We start from the raw sequence: 18,734 nt of genomic DNA, 5'->3' as shown, positions 1-18,734 counted from the left end.
TTTAAAATGGAGATTCAGCTTCACGGCCTGCTTTCCTCACAAAATCATTTTGACAAGTCATTGAAATGATGTATGTGGATGCATTTGTTTACTGCCAAGTAGTGTTAAGAGGTAATAATTTCACTGTTCTGTTTGAAATGGTGTATACAACACAATTTTTCCCCCAGCATTATTGCATATCTCTTTTGTGACTTAAAAAAAAAAAAAGAACCACTTAAAGAAATCTTCACATGTAGTAAAGCTCACATAGAATTATGTTTTTGTTCCCTACAAAGCTTGCACACCTACATGGTAATTTCATTTTTAATAGCCTGTGATTCATGATCTGTTCCACTCGGTGATACAAAGAAGCAGTCTGTAAACAAATACAGTTGAATAGACAGAGCAGCTTATGGCAGATTCTTAGTAGGGATGAACATACAGTATGGCACTCAGATATTACAGGACGGTACAGCAAACTGAAGATCACTTGAAGTTTTTGGAATCCTACTTTATGCTATATTCAAGGCCAAAGAACAATAAATCACCCAAGAATAGTAAATTAGAATAAAGATATTTATAATTAGGTCTAGTCTCACAGAAAACATTCTCTTTTGTACTTTGGGATTTTTTTTTTTACCCCCTCCAATGAGGAAATCATCTTGAACAGAATAGATAAACCAGGCTTGTCTTTTTGTTTGTTTGTTTGCTTTTGGGAAGGGCAGCATTGGAACTAGGGGCACTCTACCACTGAACTAGTCCCCAGCCTTTTTTCTTTTCTTTGTTTTGAGACAAGACCTTTCTCAGTTGCCCAGGCTGGCTTTAGACTCCTGAATAGGTAGAATTACACGTGTGTACAACCAGACCTAAATCAGTAAATCACCCAAGAATAGTAAATTAGAATTTACTATTATAAATGACAGCTGGCCTGTCATTTATAAGAAAGACAGTAACAATTGTTGTTGCAAGGGTTGCTTGAGCAGTTATTAGCAGGAAAGGATGTGCATTGTCAGCAGAGTTCTGATTCACAGGCTGAGATTTCCCCCTTTAGTCAGCTTGGCTCTCATTCATTCACTTATTAATCCATCTACTCACTTAACCCCTGGCGGCTATTTCATTTTTACTGAGCAGATTCTTCTGTGCCTGGGAGTCTGAGAGGTACTGTATGCACAAACAACATGGCCCTGTAGAACTTATTCTAGCCGATTTTATTCCTTATACCCAGGTGAGAATCCTACTAGAAGAAGTTCTTTAGCACAAAAACCTCATTATTTAACAATGAGAATTGAACACAGCTAAATTGTAGCTCTCAGGTTCTCCCCATCCACCACTGCTTCTAACTTCTGCCATTCTTTACTGTGTAGTCAGTACCTATGTATCCTGCTAACTCATTTATTCATCTAGTGTTGACATCATGAGTTTACCAGGGTTATTTTGTTAAAAGGCACAATCCCTACCCTCTAGTTGACAGTCTGGGGGAGTAAACCAGTATGTGAACTGCCAGTGTGATGAGAGGTGTGCACAGAGACTAGCAAGGACAAAGGTCAGAGTATCGAAGTTTGTTGTCAAGCACAATGGCACACACCTGTAATCCCAGTTACTTGGGAGCTGAGACAGGAAGATCACAAGTTCAAGGCAAGCCTGGGCAACTTATTGTAACCCTATCTCAAAATAAAAATAAAAAGGACTGGATATGTAGCTCAGTAGTAGAGTGTTTAGCTAGTAAGCAAAAAGCCTTGAGTGTGCACTGCAAATACATAGGAAGATAGATAAATAAATCAGTTTTTTTTGGTTTTCATTCTCTAGGGCATTTTTTAAATGAAAAAAAAAGTATAATATTTTGGGAGATTTTGAATATTGCGCTAACTACTAGATTTAAACATCCTAACTAAATGATTTCTTTCTTAACCCAGTAAATTTCAGCTAAATTTCTTTCCCTCCTTTAACTGATACTTGGAACCCATTCCTCTACTGTTGATCTCTCTTCTAGAGCATCTCTGATGTAGAAAGCATCTATCCACATTTAAACTGTGAATGTGTTCCATTTGAAACACGTCATGGAAGTCCTGCATGGCATTTTATAAGTATGAGCACAGGCTGTCTCATGTTATCCAGGAAGAACTATTACTCCCAGCTTCGCTTAGTCCTGAGTACTTGAACCCAGACTGGAAGAGACAGTCTGAGGAGTATAAATCTGTCCATTTCTGCTAGTCCTGAAGTAGGGATGGTTCTTCATACTCCATCAGCTGCCTCCAAATTATCAATTTTCTCTAATTAGAAGAGAAAATTACATTTTTTATACACCTGAGAAAAGATAAAATTCAGATTCATTAAAAGTTTCTTTTAATCCCTATCCCTCTACCTTAGGTCTCTAAAAGAGCCACTTAAACTTCATTCTCCCTTATTTGTAAATAGCTTCCTTCACAGGGGAAGGTGTGCTTGGGATCTCCCAGTCCTGCTGTGACTACCCGGTCACGCCCTTCTCAGGACTGTAGCTGTGGTGCAGCGTAGAAGGCGTAGGACTGAGTTAGGGTCTGGTTTAAGCCATATCACTAGTCATCTCTGTTTTCTCTCTCTCATTTGAGTCATAGCCTCAGCCCTATTTTGTATTTTATTTAGAGACAGGATCTCTCTGAGTTGCTTAGCACCTTGTAGTTGCTGAGGCTGGCCTTGAACTCCTGACTCAGCTTCCCGAGCTACTGGGATTACAGGAGTGTGCCACTGTGTGGGCTCCTTTGTATTTTTTGAGACAGGGTCTTGCTGAGTTACTTAGGGCCTCACTAAATAAATAGATGTGAGACCTAAGTCACAGGATTGTTGGGACTAATAAAATGATAACATATATGTGAAGGTGCTTTGTAAAATGTGCAACACTAACAAGTTATTTATCATATAAACAGTAGTCATCAGTTCTGAGTCAGGGTCTAGTGAATCCTGAAAAGGACTGCCAGCATGAACTGGTTTCCCTGAACTTGGGAGTAAGTCTTCAGTAGAGTGACCTTACTTTAGGTTTGTACAGAACAGTCAGGGTTTCTGCATATCATCAAAGACAGGAGGAGACTGCAACTGCAACTTTACTTATACCCAAATCCTGTTTCTTTTTCTTTTTTAAAAATTCTTTTGTAGTTGTAGATGGACAGCAAACCTTTATTTTATTTATTCACTTATATACTTATTTTTATGGTGCTGGGGATTGAACCCAGGGCCTTGTGCATAAGAGGCAAGCACTCTACCAACTGAGCTATGTTCCCAGCCCAAAATCCTGTTTCTTTTAAGCCCTTCTTTCTTCTGAGAATCAGTAACTTAATTTTATGCTAACGATTGAGATTCCATGTGGAATATACATAATGGTAAATTATTTTGTGTACCTTGATTTCATTTTCAGGGAAAATGATGTGGGAATGGAAACAAGAAAAAAGGCAATGTATTATAGAAAGTTTACTATTTACTTGAAATTCTTCAATTGTAATTTTTCCTTTTTGAAAACCTATCTTTAAGGACAACTTTTGTCAGTTTTTAGTTATTAAAACTGAAATTTTAATCTCTAATGTTTAGAGTTTCAAAAGTCTTTTTGTAGTTGCATTGCCTCATCAGTCCAGGTTAATGGAAGCTTAATATCCTCCGTGAAGGCTGGCTGTGGTCATTCGGTCATTCACTCAATAAATGCTTATTGAGTTTCTTCTTTTTGCCAGGCACAGGTCTAGGCATTGGGAATGCAGCAGTGAACAAGAGACCAGCCTCTGCCTGCCTCCACCTCCCATTTGTATCTGTCACAGGTGTTAATGATATTCCCAGCCTTTTTTATTGGGGACAGGGTTTAGCCAGTTGAACTTGCAATCCTACTTCAGCCTCCTAAATTTCTGGGGTTACAAGCTGGTTGTACTTTTGGACCAGGGATTAAAACCAGAGGTGCTTACTTAATCACTGATTATACATTTCAAAGGCACTTAAATGGGAAGCATTACATTGCATAATCAGGAGCTGCCTCATTACTGCAGGAGACCCAGGTCTTGTTATGGCTCTCAGTATTGGTGTGGGTAGGTGAGGACTTGCATGTTTTTCTTAATTAGTTCTTATTTTTTGATACTGAGGATTGAGCCAAGGCACAGTATGCCACAGCTACATCTCCAGGCCTTTGTATTTTTTTTTGGGGGGGGGGGAGTTGGTATTGAACTAGGATTAAACTCAGGGGCACTCAACCACTGAGCCACATCCTCAGCCCTATTTTGTATTTTATTTAGAGACAGGGTCTCTCTGAGTTGCTTAGCACCTTGTAGTTGCTGAGGCTGGCCTTGAACTCCTATCTCAGCTTCCCAAGCTACTGGGATTACAGGAGTGTGCCACTGTGCAGGCTCCTTTGTATTTTTTGAGACAGAGTCTTGCTGAGTTACTTAGGGCCTCACTAAGTTGCTGAAGTTGGCCTTGAACTTGTGTTCCTCCAGCCTCAACCTCCTGAGTAACTGGGATTATGAACCATATGTTGTTATTAATTCTTTACAAAATTTTGTATAATATTTAGCATGTACTTAAAAGAAAGTTAGAAATGGCACATTCTTTATTGATTTGTTGTCTATTGACAGAATTTGTCAGTGCAATTTAAAAAGTAAACTATTACAAACTTCAATGTGCTTATGATTTTTATAAACAAAGTTGATTTTCAACTTTTCTGTTGAGTTTTAGAAGTAAACCTCATATTAGTTAGTGAATATTTTAGGTGACAAGTTAAAATTTGTCTTTCTAACTTTATCTTCAAGTTCTTTCTTTCTTCAAAATATCATTTTGCTTTCTCCAAAACCCAATAACCTAGTATGGTGGTGCATGCCTGTACCTAGAAGGCTGAGATAGAAAGGTCACAAATTCAAGGCCAGCCTGCGTAACATAGTGAGACCCTGTCTCAAAATGTTTTATAAATGGTTGGGGATATAGGTCAGCATTAGAACACTTGCCTGGCATGGGCAAGGACCTGGGTTCAATTCCCAACACCACCAAAAAATACCCCAAAAAGCCCTTGACTGACCCTTAACAAATTGCCTGAGAAGGGACCACATGACCACTTTCCTGTTTCACAATTAAACCCTTTGGAGGCAGGGCCCTATTTTCCTACAGAAAGGTTAACCTAAAACTGAGCCTGGTGGTGCACACCTGAAGGCCCAGTTACTCCAGAGTTTCACTTGAGCCCAGGAGTTCCAGACTAGCCTGGGCAACATAGTAAGACCCCATCTCAATAGAAACAGACCAAAACAGGCATACCTAAAACCAAAAGCAAAGTGTAACATGGTCATCACCTGCCTTCTCATGAGTTCCACTGCCTGGTTTATGCAGGCTCCTGATGGGCTTTTATACAGTTTTTCTTTCCTTTAAATTTACAAATTCTATGAAGTCAGAGGCTTTTGGGTGCAAGGCTTTTAAATTTGTTAATGAAGCACTCCTATGTGTGAGGCAGCTTCCTGTTTTGAACATGAGACCCTAAAAGTATGATATCAATTTAGTAGATAGAACAACCTGATTTTTAGTGTGATTATTGTTATTATTTGTTTCTATATGAGCCTGTAAAGGTAGCCCTCTGCTGGACAAATGGGGACACACATGCGCAGACACACAGGGCATCTCTGTATAATCCAAAATCCTCACTGTGCCCAGTGAGTCCAGTGACTTGGCCCTGTGTCTCCAGGCCCAGAGCCTGTTGATCTCACTCTGCTTGAGTCATTCACATCTCCCTGTTTCTTGATCACATGAGGCACTTGTGACCTCAGGGCTTTTGCAGGGTTTTTGTGGAATATCTGCACAGCCGACTCCCTCATTTCCACCAAGTATATACACCCAAAAAAATTATCATCACATCAAGACCTTCCTTAGACCTCATCTAAAAATTTAAGCATCCTCTTCATAATGCTCTTTATTGCTTTGTTGTCGCCTTAGCATTTAACTCAATCTGACATTCTATGTCTTTTTCATTCTAGTTATTATTTTTTATTTATCTTGTTTATTAGATTTTTCCTGAGTAGGATGGTAAAGCCCATGAGGACTGAGGTTTTCATCTTTATGTTGGCTGCTATATTTCTCAGTATACAGAACAGTGTCTGGAACTTAGTAAATATTTCATGTGAGCTGAATGAATAAGTTGATTTCCTGGGCGTTACATGCTGATAAGCATTATACCGATGCTCACTATCTTTATGATGATGTGAGATTGGTTCTGTTTTTGTCCTCATTTTTACAGGTAATAAATAAAAACTATGTCATAGCTTGAGGAGGGTAAGTAGTGTGACTGTATTTATATACCAAGTGACAGAATAGAAACTGAGTTCCTGTCAGGCTGATTCTAGTCACTTCTAACTAGTAAACACCTGCTCAGTATCAACTCAGTTTGGATCCTGTTTGTTATTAAGAAACAAATTTTTTGATATTGAAAGCATAAAAATAATAGAAGTTTCATAGAAACACAAAACATCATTTATATTTTTTGATGAGATAGCAAAAAAGCCACAAATAAATTATGACCTTACATTGTTTTTATTTTATATTTTGGTGTTGCTGAGTATCAAACCCAGGACCTTGTGCGTGCTAAGCAGGTGCCCTGCCACTGAGCCATACCCCCACTCCTACATAATGCTTTTAAATAGAAGAAAAATGCTTTGGAATTCTCAGAAGAGTTATAATATTCAAGGTATCACTGTAACTAAGGACACATGTACTGACTGTTCTAAAACATAAAGTGATATTTCATTCATCACATTAATGAGACCAAAGAATATTTTAATATATATTTTTTAAAAAAACCATTCTTTCTCTCATATATATATTTTTTGTCTTACTTTCAGACCTTCCACTTGTGCTACGGGTTGATGACCGGCAGCGGCTGGCCCGGGAGCGACGCGAGGAACGGGAAAAGCAGCTAGGTACCCCAGGCCCCCATCCCCAGCCTCATGTCGTCATTGAGGGACACTCTTATTGACATGTCACACTTTCTTCTCCAGGACAAGGGACACTTGACACTGGGCAAATGGAAGTCGCTGTAACAACCATGCTGTCTTGCACACCTTTATGAAAATTGTGAAGCTGAGTTTAGCATGTGATAAAAACACAGGGTAGTGTTAAATAACAGCAGGCTCCAGCCCCGGAATTAGGGAGCTCATTCATTTCTTAGTACATTGTAATCACAGTGTATCATGGGGCCCCACAGGGCGTGCACTTAGGAGAGGGGTGATGGTGTTACTTACATTTTAAAGCTGAGAATAAACAAGGACAGTAAACAGTTGGTTCTGTTTTCTGACAAGTTTGAGACTATGCACTGCTGGGGCACTTAGTGGCTTCCATGTTAAAGCAATGCTGCTGTTGAATTTATAGACAGAAGCATGAGAGGGATTTTCTCCTATTACCAGAGGCCCTTGTGAATTGGGCTCAGTGGCTCTGATATTTGACTGCAGTCTCCTGGCAAACTGAATCAGGACTAGCTTACCAGAAAATGGAGACCTGAACACTGGGGCAGAACAGTCACTCTCTCTAGAACCTTGGGCAAGGAAGCTGGCACCAGCTCCCCTTCACTTGATGTCCATTTATACGGTTGCTGGAACAGGATACTCTGTTTATGTACCTTGAAAAGATAAAATGCCAGGTCAGTGTGTCCAGAATGTGTAGGCATTTAAAACAAAGACTCACTAAGGTTGCCAAAATCTTTCCAGAGTATGGCCCATAACTTTTTTGAAGTCCTGCAGCCTAAGAGAGGTAACATTCCTACTGTTACACAGAGGAGACCAGCCCCGATGTCTCATCCCTTTATCATTCCTTTTTGAGAACCTAGACTTTTAGAATTGTGTGGGCGCTGGTTTTCAAGTCTGTTGGCACGGCTCGCAGCTTTCCACACAGGCCTACTCCTCTCCCTTGCTGTAATGGCCAGGTGAGGCCATCTCTTCTGTTGCCGAATTTTTTAGACACAGATTTCAATAAGTTGGTGGAAATGAAAAGGCTCTACTGTTTTTCTGAGGCTGGTGTTTCCTCCCAGGCCTAATGTTCCCTGTCCCTAATGGGTTTCCAGCAGACAGGCAGGCAGGCAGGTTCCGGGGAAGCAGCCGGGCCATGGCTTCCTTTCTCCTGGGCACCATGTCCATTGTTCCCCAGTAAGAAAGATTGGTAGGATGATGGCCAGAAGTGAGGGAGCAGGGGAGAAGGCAGAGCTGTGGAAGCCAGAAGAAGCTCCTGATGACCAAGCATAAGAAACTGAATACTATGCTGGGGTGGTTAATTGTTTGCACTGTTTCAGATCCATCCCAGTTAGCACTTTTGTCCCTTTCCATCACCTGTGTTGCCTCAGAGGTACAGCATTCCTAGAAGGAAAGCATTCCATAGTGTCAGGAGGCCACTCCTTTATGGTTTAAATCCCACTATGAGTTAGCTTTTACATATTTAACTCAGATCTTTTCATCGTGGTTTCTTTAATATTCTAAGCCAAGCATTAGTAGTTTTCTGTGGAAAACAGGAATATGCCGGTCAAACAAAAATAATTTCACTTCTCATGCTGTAAAGGTGTAAGACTCTCAGTTCTGAGAGCTGGGGTTATAATTCAGTGGTAGAGCACTTGCCTAGCATGCTTAAGGCCCTGGGTTGAATCCTTAGCACTACAAAAAAAAAAAGAGAGACCTTTACCTCTGAGTCTGCAAATTCTCCCTAAAAGTACCTAGCTTTGTATGCCGAGTGGCAAGAATTTTGAAGTTGTAGCACCATATTTCAATTCATAGCAATAATACCAAACATGACTCATTAATTTATATGTTCAAAAACTTCATTGTCCAGACATTGTGATGAAAAGATGGGTAAAGGGAGTCTACTAGTGAGGCTAGAGAAGCCAGCAGTAGGTATAGTATGTGATCTGTGTGCTGACAGCAGGTGTGCACAAGGGTATTGGGAGTCCATAGAAGTGCCTAACCCAGCCTGCCTTGTGTCTGGTCCCACTGAGCTCCCAGCATGGAGTCAACCAGAGGGACAGATGGGCAGGGATTATAGAACAGAGTGGGAAAAAAGCAGGTGGAAAAAAGGCATTCACTAAGAAACCCAGTTTGTTCTTCAGATTATTATATGGATCAAAGTAACTTTCAGATAATTATATGATTTTATTATCACAACTTTTCTCATTATGTGACTCAGTATATAATATACATCTCCTTATTCCTAGTCCTGCCACATTAAATATCATATTTTTATTAATTCTGACTTCATCTCTTTTTTTGTTACTAGAGTCATCATTTTAATATGTCAGTTCTAATTTTTATTTTTCTTTGCATTATTTTCATTTTCTTTTTGAATTTTAAAGCAGTGCCTTTTACCTACTGTTTTTAGTTTGATCTATTATAATTGCCAAGTCTTGTGAGGCTTCCATCAATCTTCATAAATATGTGAATAAACATATGCAAAATTTGTATATTTGTATAGGTGTCATGAGAAATCCAGCACCTAATCTAAGCTGTGCCTTAAGAGAACATGAGAATTGTTTCTAAAAAAAACTATAATACTAAACAAATATCACAAGGTACACCTGACTACTCAGAAACTAAAATTGTGCTTTCCAGAAGCTGTGACAGCACTGGAATATTTAAAAAAGAAAGAAAAATGTAGGGTGTGGTGGTGCATGCCTATAATCCCAGCTATTTAGGAGAATGAGTCAAGAGAATCCCAAGTTAGAGGCCAGTCTCAGCAATTTAGAAGGACTCTCAGCAATTTAATGAGACCCTGTCTCAAGAAGAGCTGGGGATGTGACTCAATGGTAAAGCGCCCCTGGGTTCAATTCCCAGTACCAAAAAGGAAAAAAAAAACCTATTGCTGAATAAAAAATATATGGAGTGTGCTTATTTTGAAAACAAAAACTAGTTCATACTATCAGCTGTTATTGAGCTTTCCAACTGAAACTCTTCAAGTAAAAAAAAACAAAAGGGGCTGGTGGAGAGGAGTCCATAAATTTTGAGAAGCAGAGTTAAAAATGAATGACCAGTTAGACTGATTTTTACTGTTGGATATAGGTTGAAATTAATATTGAAATCATTAAGGTTTGGGGTTCACATATTTTAAAAAGCAAAGTAGTGGAGGGGGAGTGAAGGTCTGGTGTCTTGTTCCTGGTGGCCTATTTGCACGCAGGAAAACTCTATTGGTGATTTTCTGTGGGTAGATCTGAATCATGCTTTAATGCTTTTTATGGTAGGATTAAAGCACATGGCCTGCTCTTTCTACATTATCCTTTAATTTTTCACATAAAATCATGTATAATTCTTCATGTCTGAGACTGTCCTCTCCGTTGTTTAGGCATATGTCCTCTGAAAGCTTTATTTTTCTGCCTTAAAAGCTTTATAAGTGGTCTCCTCAATCACACCATCTAATTCTGTTCAGGCCATTCTTTCAAACTGCCCGATCTTGAGTGCTGTTTCTCTTTGGCTTTCTCTCCTCTAAGCTTTAGTTTTATATTTCCTAGGAGTGGTGAGGGTATCATTTGTTCTGATTGGTTCAACTCTCCCTTTTTGATGTTGTGGGTTCCACATTCCCAGCTACTCATAAGGCAGCAGCTGGTGCCCTATTGCCTGAATCTCAACTTCTGTACAACTTAATTGTGCATTTATCTCGCACTCTCAAACTGAATTGTCATGATAATATCTGTGTCCTAATCATTTGCACTAGTTCTTTTCTGGTTTCAAGAAATTATTTCGTGGTGATTTGGGAATCTGAGGCAGGAGAATTACAAATTCAAGGCCAGCCTGGACAACTGAGCAATACCTTGTCTCAAAAATTTTTTAAATAGATGGGAGGGGGTGAGGTGCTAAGGATGTAGCTTGGTGGCAGAGTATTTCTTTTTTTAGCCATTTTTTAAATATTGTTGCTGCTAGAGGCACTGGGTTCTTTCTGACTGCTATTGGGTCTTTTATAAACTGAAACATTCTCTCTTTCATGGCTGGACCACGACTGCCCACTGACTAGACTCCATTCTGGCTTATTGGGCCACTTGTAACAACCAGTTGTCAGTTTGGACTCAGCCTCATCTTATAACTAGGGCTTCATCTACCTTATCCCAGTATGTGTGTACAAGTTGACATATACTCTATCCCCACATTCTTTAAGTCACAAGTATAGGTGCTTCTGTCTTCAGAACAAATTTTATATCCATGCTTGTATATTTACTACCGGTGCCATCATCCTAGTCCTGGCCTTAATCAATTTATTTCTTAGTCACTGAAATTGCCCTACAGTTTCTTTATTCCTCCAGCTGTAGTTAGTGCTAGTCCTTCTTTTCAAAGCCTTCCCAGGAAAACTTCATCATCTACCCCCTTTAGAAAATCCTATCAGTTTTTTGCTAAATGCTCTATCTTACATAACTATTGTATTTTCATGCACATTCTATTTTTTATTTTACACTTTACTCACTTTTTTTAGATTTAAATTTTATGCAACTTCCTGGTTATACATGTTTTAAGCTTATAAAGGGTACAACCATGGGCCACACAAAGTGGTGCACCCCTACAACCCTACATACTTGAGAGGCTAAGTCAGGAAGATGGCAAGTTCAAGAACAGCCTGGGCAACAGACCCTGTCTCAAAGTTAAAAATGGGCTGAGTGTGTAGCACAGTGGTAGAGCATGCCTGGGTTAAATACCCAGTAAGAGAGAGAGAGTGAGTAAAAGAAAGAAGGAAGGAAGGGAGGAAAATTAAAAAAGGACTATGGGTATAGCTCTGTGGTAAGGCACTGGATTTGATCCTGAGCACCACATTAAAAAAGAAAAAAGTCTTTCCATGGTTTCTAATTCTCTGTACCCCTGTATATAGCACAGTGCTAAGTATAAAGCACATGTAATAAATATGTTCTGACTTTCCTTACTCTACAGAATTTGATGAAATAATAATAATGTTTGAGTACTACCTACGGGCCAGGTAATGTCTTAAACACTTCAGTATGCATTATCACCTTTAGTAGAAAATTAGTACAGAGATTGTATTTTTGTGTGTGGTACTGGGAATTGAACCCCAAGCACACTCTATCACTGAGCCACATCACCAACCCTTTTCACTTCTTATTTTTGAGACAGGGTTTTGCTAAATTTAGCAAGACTAACCTCAAACTTGAGATCTCTCCTGCCTTAGCCTCCTGAGTACCTGGGATTTCAGGAAAGTGCCACTGTGCCCAGCTTGTATTTATACTTTTTGTTGTGTGGGCCTGCCATAGGTCCTAATATAAAGTATTTATTAGATTGCCCTTTAAATTTAAAATACAATCTGATTTAGCTTAAGGAAGATAGAGTAGTTGATAGACCCTTTCTTCTTTCTACCACATTAGCTATTTAAGCATGTTTTTAGTATATATAGGATCAAGATCCACCTGAAAATTCCTCAATAAGCCATGATGCTGTCGAGTAGGGAGAGATCTTTCTGCTTTAGCATGAACGGTGGACTTTCAGAAGGCTCAGGATTGGAACTGCATCCTATTCACTTCGGAGGAAGGGCAACTCTTATCCTCTAGAAGGGAGATGGGCAGCTGCCTGTGGATTCTCATTTGACTCAGAAAGAGGGCAAAACCTGAGTGTTGAAGTGGCTTCTGACAACATTTTTGAGAAACTTAAACAGCATTTATTTCCGGTTGCCTTCAAGTCCATTAGGAGTAATAGATCCTTTTGCTAATTTCTCTTCAGAAACCGTTACAGGAATCAGAGTGTGTAGCATTTATGCAGCAGAATGTTGTGTTTTACTATAGCTAGCTTAAAGCATGACTAACCCCCACCTTCTGAAGTTGCTTTGTGTTATTTTAAATTCATCTGCACCTTCAACTAGTACCTAACATGTGGGTAGTATTGAGCCTGGATGCTGGGGATATTAAGTGAAGAAGATAAATTTCTTAACCTCCTGGAAATCATATTCTAAATGAGGGAGGAAGATAATAACATAGATTGCATAACATTTTAGCTGAAATTTATTTCTTATGCATCCCATAACTAATCTATCATCAACTGTCCTTAAAATAGATCCAGAATATAACCCCTGCCACAACCAGCGCTGCTAGCGCTGCACCCCAGCCACCAGCCTGTCACCTGGGTGTTGCTGCAGCCTCCATTGCCTCCCTCATCTCCCATCCACAGAGTCCCTTCCTTTTCAGTGTGTTTGAAATATTATGTTTAATTTGTGTTTAAGTGCCTTGACACACTTTTGGCACTCAGTAAATATTTAATTATTTTGTCTTTTTCTGAGACTGAAATTTTTTCCCCGGTTTTTTTCAGTGCTGGGAATCAAACTCAAGGACTCAGCGAGTGTTTTATAATGGAGCTATATCCCTAGTCCTCTGAAACCAAAGTCTTTATGTGACTAGACTTGTATTCCCAACTAGGGCTTTTGGGGATTTTCTGTATTCTATAAAATCATGAAAAATAATCACAGAATAAATGATTGATTAATATAGTTCTTGAAGAAAATTGAGCTTATGAATCTTTAATTTATATTTTGGCTTTCATAGCCAAGTGCAAACCTGTATACAAGATCTATCATACTGTAGTATTTTTGAACAAATAAGATAACTGTAAGAAGGATCTTAACCTTGAACAAACTTCAATTAGATTAAAGTCAAGGTGTTTTTTCCTAGGAAATTTCTTCAGACTTCCTTTGTCCATCCAGTGATAGTTTTTACACTATGGTTGCTTTGTTTGTAATGTTTTTTCTCCCTAATCTCAATTTTCTTTGTCCATCCAGTGATAGTTTTTACACTATGGTTGCTTTGTTTGTAATGTTTTTTCTCCCTAATCTCAATTTTATGTCAACTCGGGACAGTGCTATTAATAAGTATGGCCAAGAGATAAACCATCATTTCAGTCTGGTTTAGAATATTCATCTCAACAATGCTGATAGGCAAGTTGGTGTTAATGAACAAATAATAAATAATACTGTATGTAGTCCTGACTGGGTTTTTACCTGACTTGGGGTACAGCTCAGTGCTAGAGTGCTTGTCTGGCATGCACCAAGCCCTGGGTTCCATCCCCAGCAATACACACCTATAAAAGAATAGAGTTGTGCCTGAAACTCCCCCTGATTGCATGCTTCACATTATTTTGAGAAGGGATTTTCCTCTTTAGAAACTGAAGACAAAAATATACGGGCATCAAGGAAGCAGTCTTTCTCATCCAAATGTTAAATGGATAAACTTTGGCACGACCATGGTCAGTCTTGGCATCTAAACCTTCTATAGTTGGCACTTACTGAATTTGTGTACAAAACCTCACAAGGCTAGACTGCAGGTAACAGACAACTTAAGGATCCAAATACCCCTTAAGTGGGAGGAATATGGACATTAGCACATACCAGAGCAGCTGTATCATGAGTCAGGCTGGGGCCCGGAAAGAATAGCTTGTTGTTCAGTGGATTGGGTAAGCAGAAAATGAGGCCATAACGTAAAATGAATCATGTGACTTAGCCATTATTTTTTTCTTCCAAATGTACCTTGCCTTTTAGGGTAAAAATAAAAAGTTTTTAAAACCTGAAAAGCGAGGGATAGTATAAGCAGATATTAAGAGAGGCTGAGTGATCTTGGAAGATCAGAACCTTCACATGTGGATGGCTGACTTCTCCTGGGATGGAGGAGGAGGTTAGTGGTCAGGAGATGCCAGCCCAGGCCCCTTAGCACAATGGCTCATTGTTTGCTTCTTGAGTCAGGCAGTGCGGGGTTTGAATTCCAGCTCCACCACTTTACTTGTTGTGAGACAGCGGGCAGGTTACTTCACTTCTCTGTTTCTCAGACTTCTCATCATGATGTAAGTTTAATAGCAGTGTCTGCTCACGGAGTGGTCGTAAAGACAAACCTGTGAATCACTTGGTGTCGGCATGCAGTCAGAGCTGATAACATGATGATGGTGACAGAGATGAGGATGGCAGGTCACAGGATTCCCTGGCCCTGACTCAGAAACATGGAACCGGGAAGCCTTCTGTTTTAGATCCCAGGAGTGGCAGGTGGAGGGATGTTCTTGCCTCCTGGGAGGGGCTCAGCGAGACAGCCAGATGAAGGGAACCACCACCTCCTATGAGGAGGGTGAATGGATTAGCTTGAGGCTGTAGCAGAAGAGTTCCAGTGACAGCCGTTGGTGTGTCCAGCAAAACTCCTTGCTTGATCGGAGGTGAAACTCTGTTAAGCCTGGTCCTGAGGATGAGAATGCCTGGAAGGCCTTTCTCTTCCAAGTGTACCTTGCCTTTTAGGGCAAAAATAAAAAGATTTTATGTGCTAATGTCCATATTCCTCCCACTTAAGAGGTATTTGGATCCTGGAAACTTTGATCTCTTTGTTTTGCTTCCTTATCTCAATAGTCATTCAGCCCAGGTATCAAGGAGAACTGCTGTCCTAGCACTTCAGTCTCATGGAGGCCAGCAAAGTAGGAAGGCCAGTAAGGGCAGAGGATGGTCGCATAGGTATCCTACAAGGTCATGCGTCCTTTTCCTTCCCCTCCCTTCCTCCCTCCTTTGCTCCCTTCCTTCCTCCTTTCCTTTCCTCCTAACTTTTTTTCCCTCTTGTGGGACTGGGAATTGAACTCAGGAGTCCTTTTCCACTGAGCTACATCTGCAGCCCTTTTTATTCTTTGAGACAGCCTCACTAAGTTGCTGAGTCAGGCCTCAAACTTGCCATCTTCCTGCTGGGACTACAGTGTGTACCTTCCACACCCAGCAAGGTCGCGCTTCCTACCAGACAGTTCTTCCTCGTGTAATATCCAAATGCGAGTTGAATGAAAGAACAATTTAAATGACAAATTGAGAAGGCTTTGAATTATCACTAAAGCCAATAGAAGTCACCTTGCTTGGAAGCCCTTGAGTCCTTTAACTCTTTAGTTCATTTATTGAAATGTACTTTAACTGTCTGCTTAACTAGACATTGTGAATGTGGGGAAGAGCTCCAGTGGTTAAACACAGGGTGTTACCTTCTGCCATGTAAGGACAGTGATGGAAAACTGAACAGAGCAGTTCAGTTGGAGCACTTCAGCTGTTCAGAGAAACTGGTGTTTGACCAAGGATTTGGAGGACCATAAAGTTTACGGGTGGAAGGAAGTATTCTGGACAGAGGTAGCCCGTGTCAAGGTTCAGAGTGATTTTAAAGCCAAACCAAAGAGTTGGGCAGGGAAACTAACAAGCTGTCCTGGTTTGTTTTGGGGGAAGCTGTCTCTGGAAATAGTGAATATGATAGATTTGAAGAGGTAAGGGTTAGACATCAGAAGCAAGAAGAGAATGGGAGCTTGAAGTCATAGCAAGAAGCCTGGAGAGGTTGTACTGCATGTGAAAGATTGTTCTGATATAACAAGATAGTTTTGTTGTTTGTGTTGAGTTAGGGTGGAGCATCCATGAGGGAGGAGGGGAGGAAGACCTTGGCATTTCTAATTTCATAGGCTATTTTGTCTGTGAAATCTATTACCAGAACACACCTCATTTGCCAATTTGGGGTAGGGAGGAATGTGCAGATAATGACTAAAGGTTATGCGATGGATCTAACTGAATATTCAGGTGGAAATTGGAGACAAGCAGAAATAAATATAGAAGCAGTATTGCGTAGTAACCGAGTATAAGCTTTGGAATTGGAGCTGAATTAAAATCCCAACTCTGATTCTTTTGGACCATTATTTAATTTCTTTATATCTTTTTCCTCATTTGCATTTCAATTCCATTTTGTCTGGTAGTAATATATTAACATTTATTATATTTTTGTTTGTCTAATAGCTATTTGTGCCATCTTTATTTTTATGCTTTATTTGACACCTTGGTTTTTTTCCCCCTTCCCTCCAGTACTGGGGATCAAATCAGGGCCTCTGGATACTAGGCAAGAGCTCTACCATTGAGCTGCCTCCCCAGGTCTTAGCTTCGTTTCTTTTCAACAGCATAGCTGGGTACTTTTGGTTTTAGTCCAATCAAAAAACTCAGTCTTGCTAGTCTTGGTTTTATTTCTTCTGGCTTTTTTTTTTTTTTAAACTTCCACCCCTACCATCCAGCTGGAATTCTCATTTCTTAGTGAGAAAACATACAAACTTGCTGGGCTAGTGGTGTTCTTCAGTAATCCCAGTACTTTTTGAGGTTGAGGCAGGAGCATCACAAGTTCAAAGTGACCTCAGCAATTTAACAAGAGCCTGTCTCAAAAAAAGGGGAGGGAGGAGCTGGGAGTGTAGCTTAATAGTAGAACATTGCAAGTACCACCAAAAAAAAAAAAAAAAAAAAGGTATGTGCAAGAAAAAACACAACTTTAGAACAATCTATCATCTATAGAGAATATTTTAAAGTACTACAACTCATAGAATAAATTAACTTTCAATTCTTATTAAAATATTGAAACCTTTTATGTGTTAGCCTTCATTTTAAAAGATCACATAATCTATACTTTAACAACTCATCCTAGCACTTACCAGCATGCTCGGAAATAACAAGAAAGTGCTATTTGCTATTTCAATATTGTTTGCCTATTCTCTGTATGACTATTTACATACAGATAATTGTTTAAAGAAAGTGTTAATAGGATCTTCACTTCCTGATAGAAAACAGAGTGGAACAAAAGTTTGTCTATGGAAATATTCTTCCTTGAAAGATTATTTGGGGGAAAACCAGTTATTGCTATAATGATGTCTAGTTCTGTTGTGATTTTATAGTACAGCCTTAAAAACTATCTTTAATTTTCTGAGTCAAAATAATGATTATAATGATGATAGTTATGTTAAAATTCACTAAATGACTAGTAAGTAGAGAACTATTCTAATACTTTAAGTGTAATTATTCTATTAATCCTCACAGTGAATCTGAGGAAGGTCCTGTTTTTATCCATAACTTACCCTGACAGAACTGATCCCAGGGAGGTTAAGTAACTTACCTGTGACCATACTGGCTGGGAAAGTAGCTCAGTGGTAGAGTGCTTGCCTAGCATGTATGAGGATTCAACCCCCAGCACTGCACAAAATAAAACTATGATAATTATTACCATTCTGTCTCTGTGGAGGTCATACCAATTTATATTCCCACCATAAGCATAAAAAAAAAGATTTATACTCTGAGACAGGCATGGTGACGCACATTCATAATCCTTATTGACTTGGGATGCTAAATCTAGAGAATTGCAAATTCAAGGACTACCTCAGCAACTGAGCAACTTAGCTAGGCTAGTGCTCTATCCCAGCCCTATATCTATCAAAATTTTTACTGTATATTCCCTCTGACTCAGGAGTTCTACTTGTTCATGGACACACCCACATATTTACACAGAGATTTAGGATAATGTGTCATTCAAAATTTGAATTAGATTATAAATTGTTTTTAGCATTTTACTATCAATCAACAGTTAACCGTTTATATAAAATTAGGTGCACAAACAGTGAAACAGTATGTAGCCATTAAAAGGTATTGTTAGATTCGTGTTTTCATGTGTTGCTACGAAAAAAGATCTCTAAGAGCTGTTAAGTGAAGACAGCAAGAGCAGATAGTAGGTATACTGTGGTTCAATATGTGTGGGGTACATTTCTCAAAAGATGGAAATGGAATATAAGAGAGTCTGGGGTGGGAGGAAGACAATCGTTTTATCTTTTACTATTCTGTACCGTTTAAGCTTTAACAAGATCTATTACTGCACATCTACCATTTTACATGAATTTAAATGTGTAGCATCATTAAAAGCCTGCTGTTAAGGTAATCCCATGTAGAAAATCCAGAAGGTATTTTGTGCATGAGTATGTGTGATCAAAGTAAGTGCATCTAGAGGAAGTCTCAGAATTATGTTCCTTGTCGGTCAACTT

General features: G+C 39.4%; 1 protein-coding gene across 2 annotated transcripts in view; it reads left to right on the top strand.

The window, feature by feature from the left end:
* MAP7 (microtubule associated protein 7) overlaps window positions 1-18,734 on the top strand; it is a 164,175-nt gene that overhangs the window by 102,689 nt on the left and 42,752 nt on the right. For both annotated transcript variants that reach the window (XM_081294620.1, XM_081294619.1), the window contains exon 3: window positions 6,801-6,878. In XM_081294620.1, the coding sequence (XP_081150746.1) occupies window positions 6,801-6,878 (78 nt within the window). The remainder of the gene's footprint in view (window positions 1-6,800; window positions 6,879-18,734) is intronic.

Source organism: Spermophilus citellus (assembly GCF_964194105.1).
Source record: "Spermophilus citellus genome assembly, chromosome: 5".
NCBI classification, from domain to species: domain Eukaryota; kingdom Metazoa; phylum Chordata; class Mammalia; order Rodentia; family Sciuridae; genus Spermophilus; species Spermophilus citellus.
This window is presented reverse-complemented; position numbering and strand designations above follow the sequence as displayed.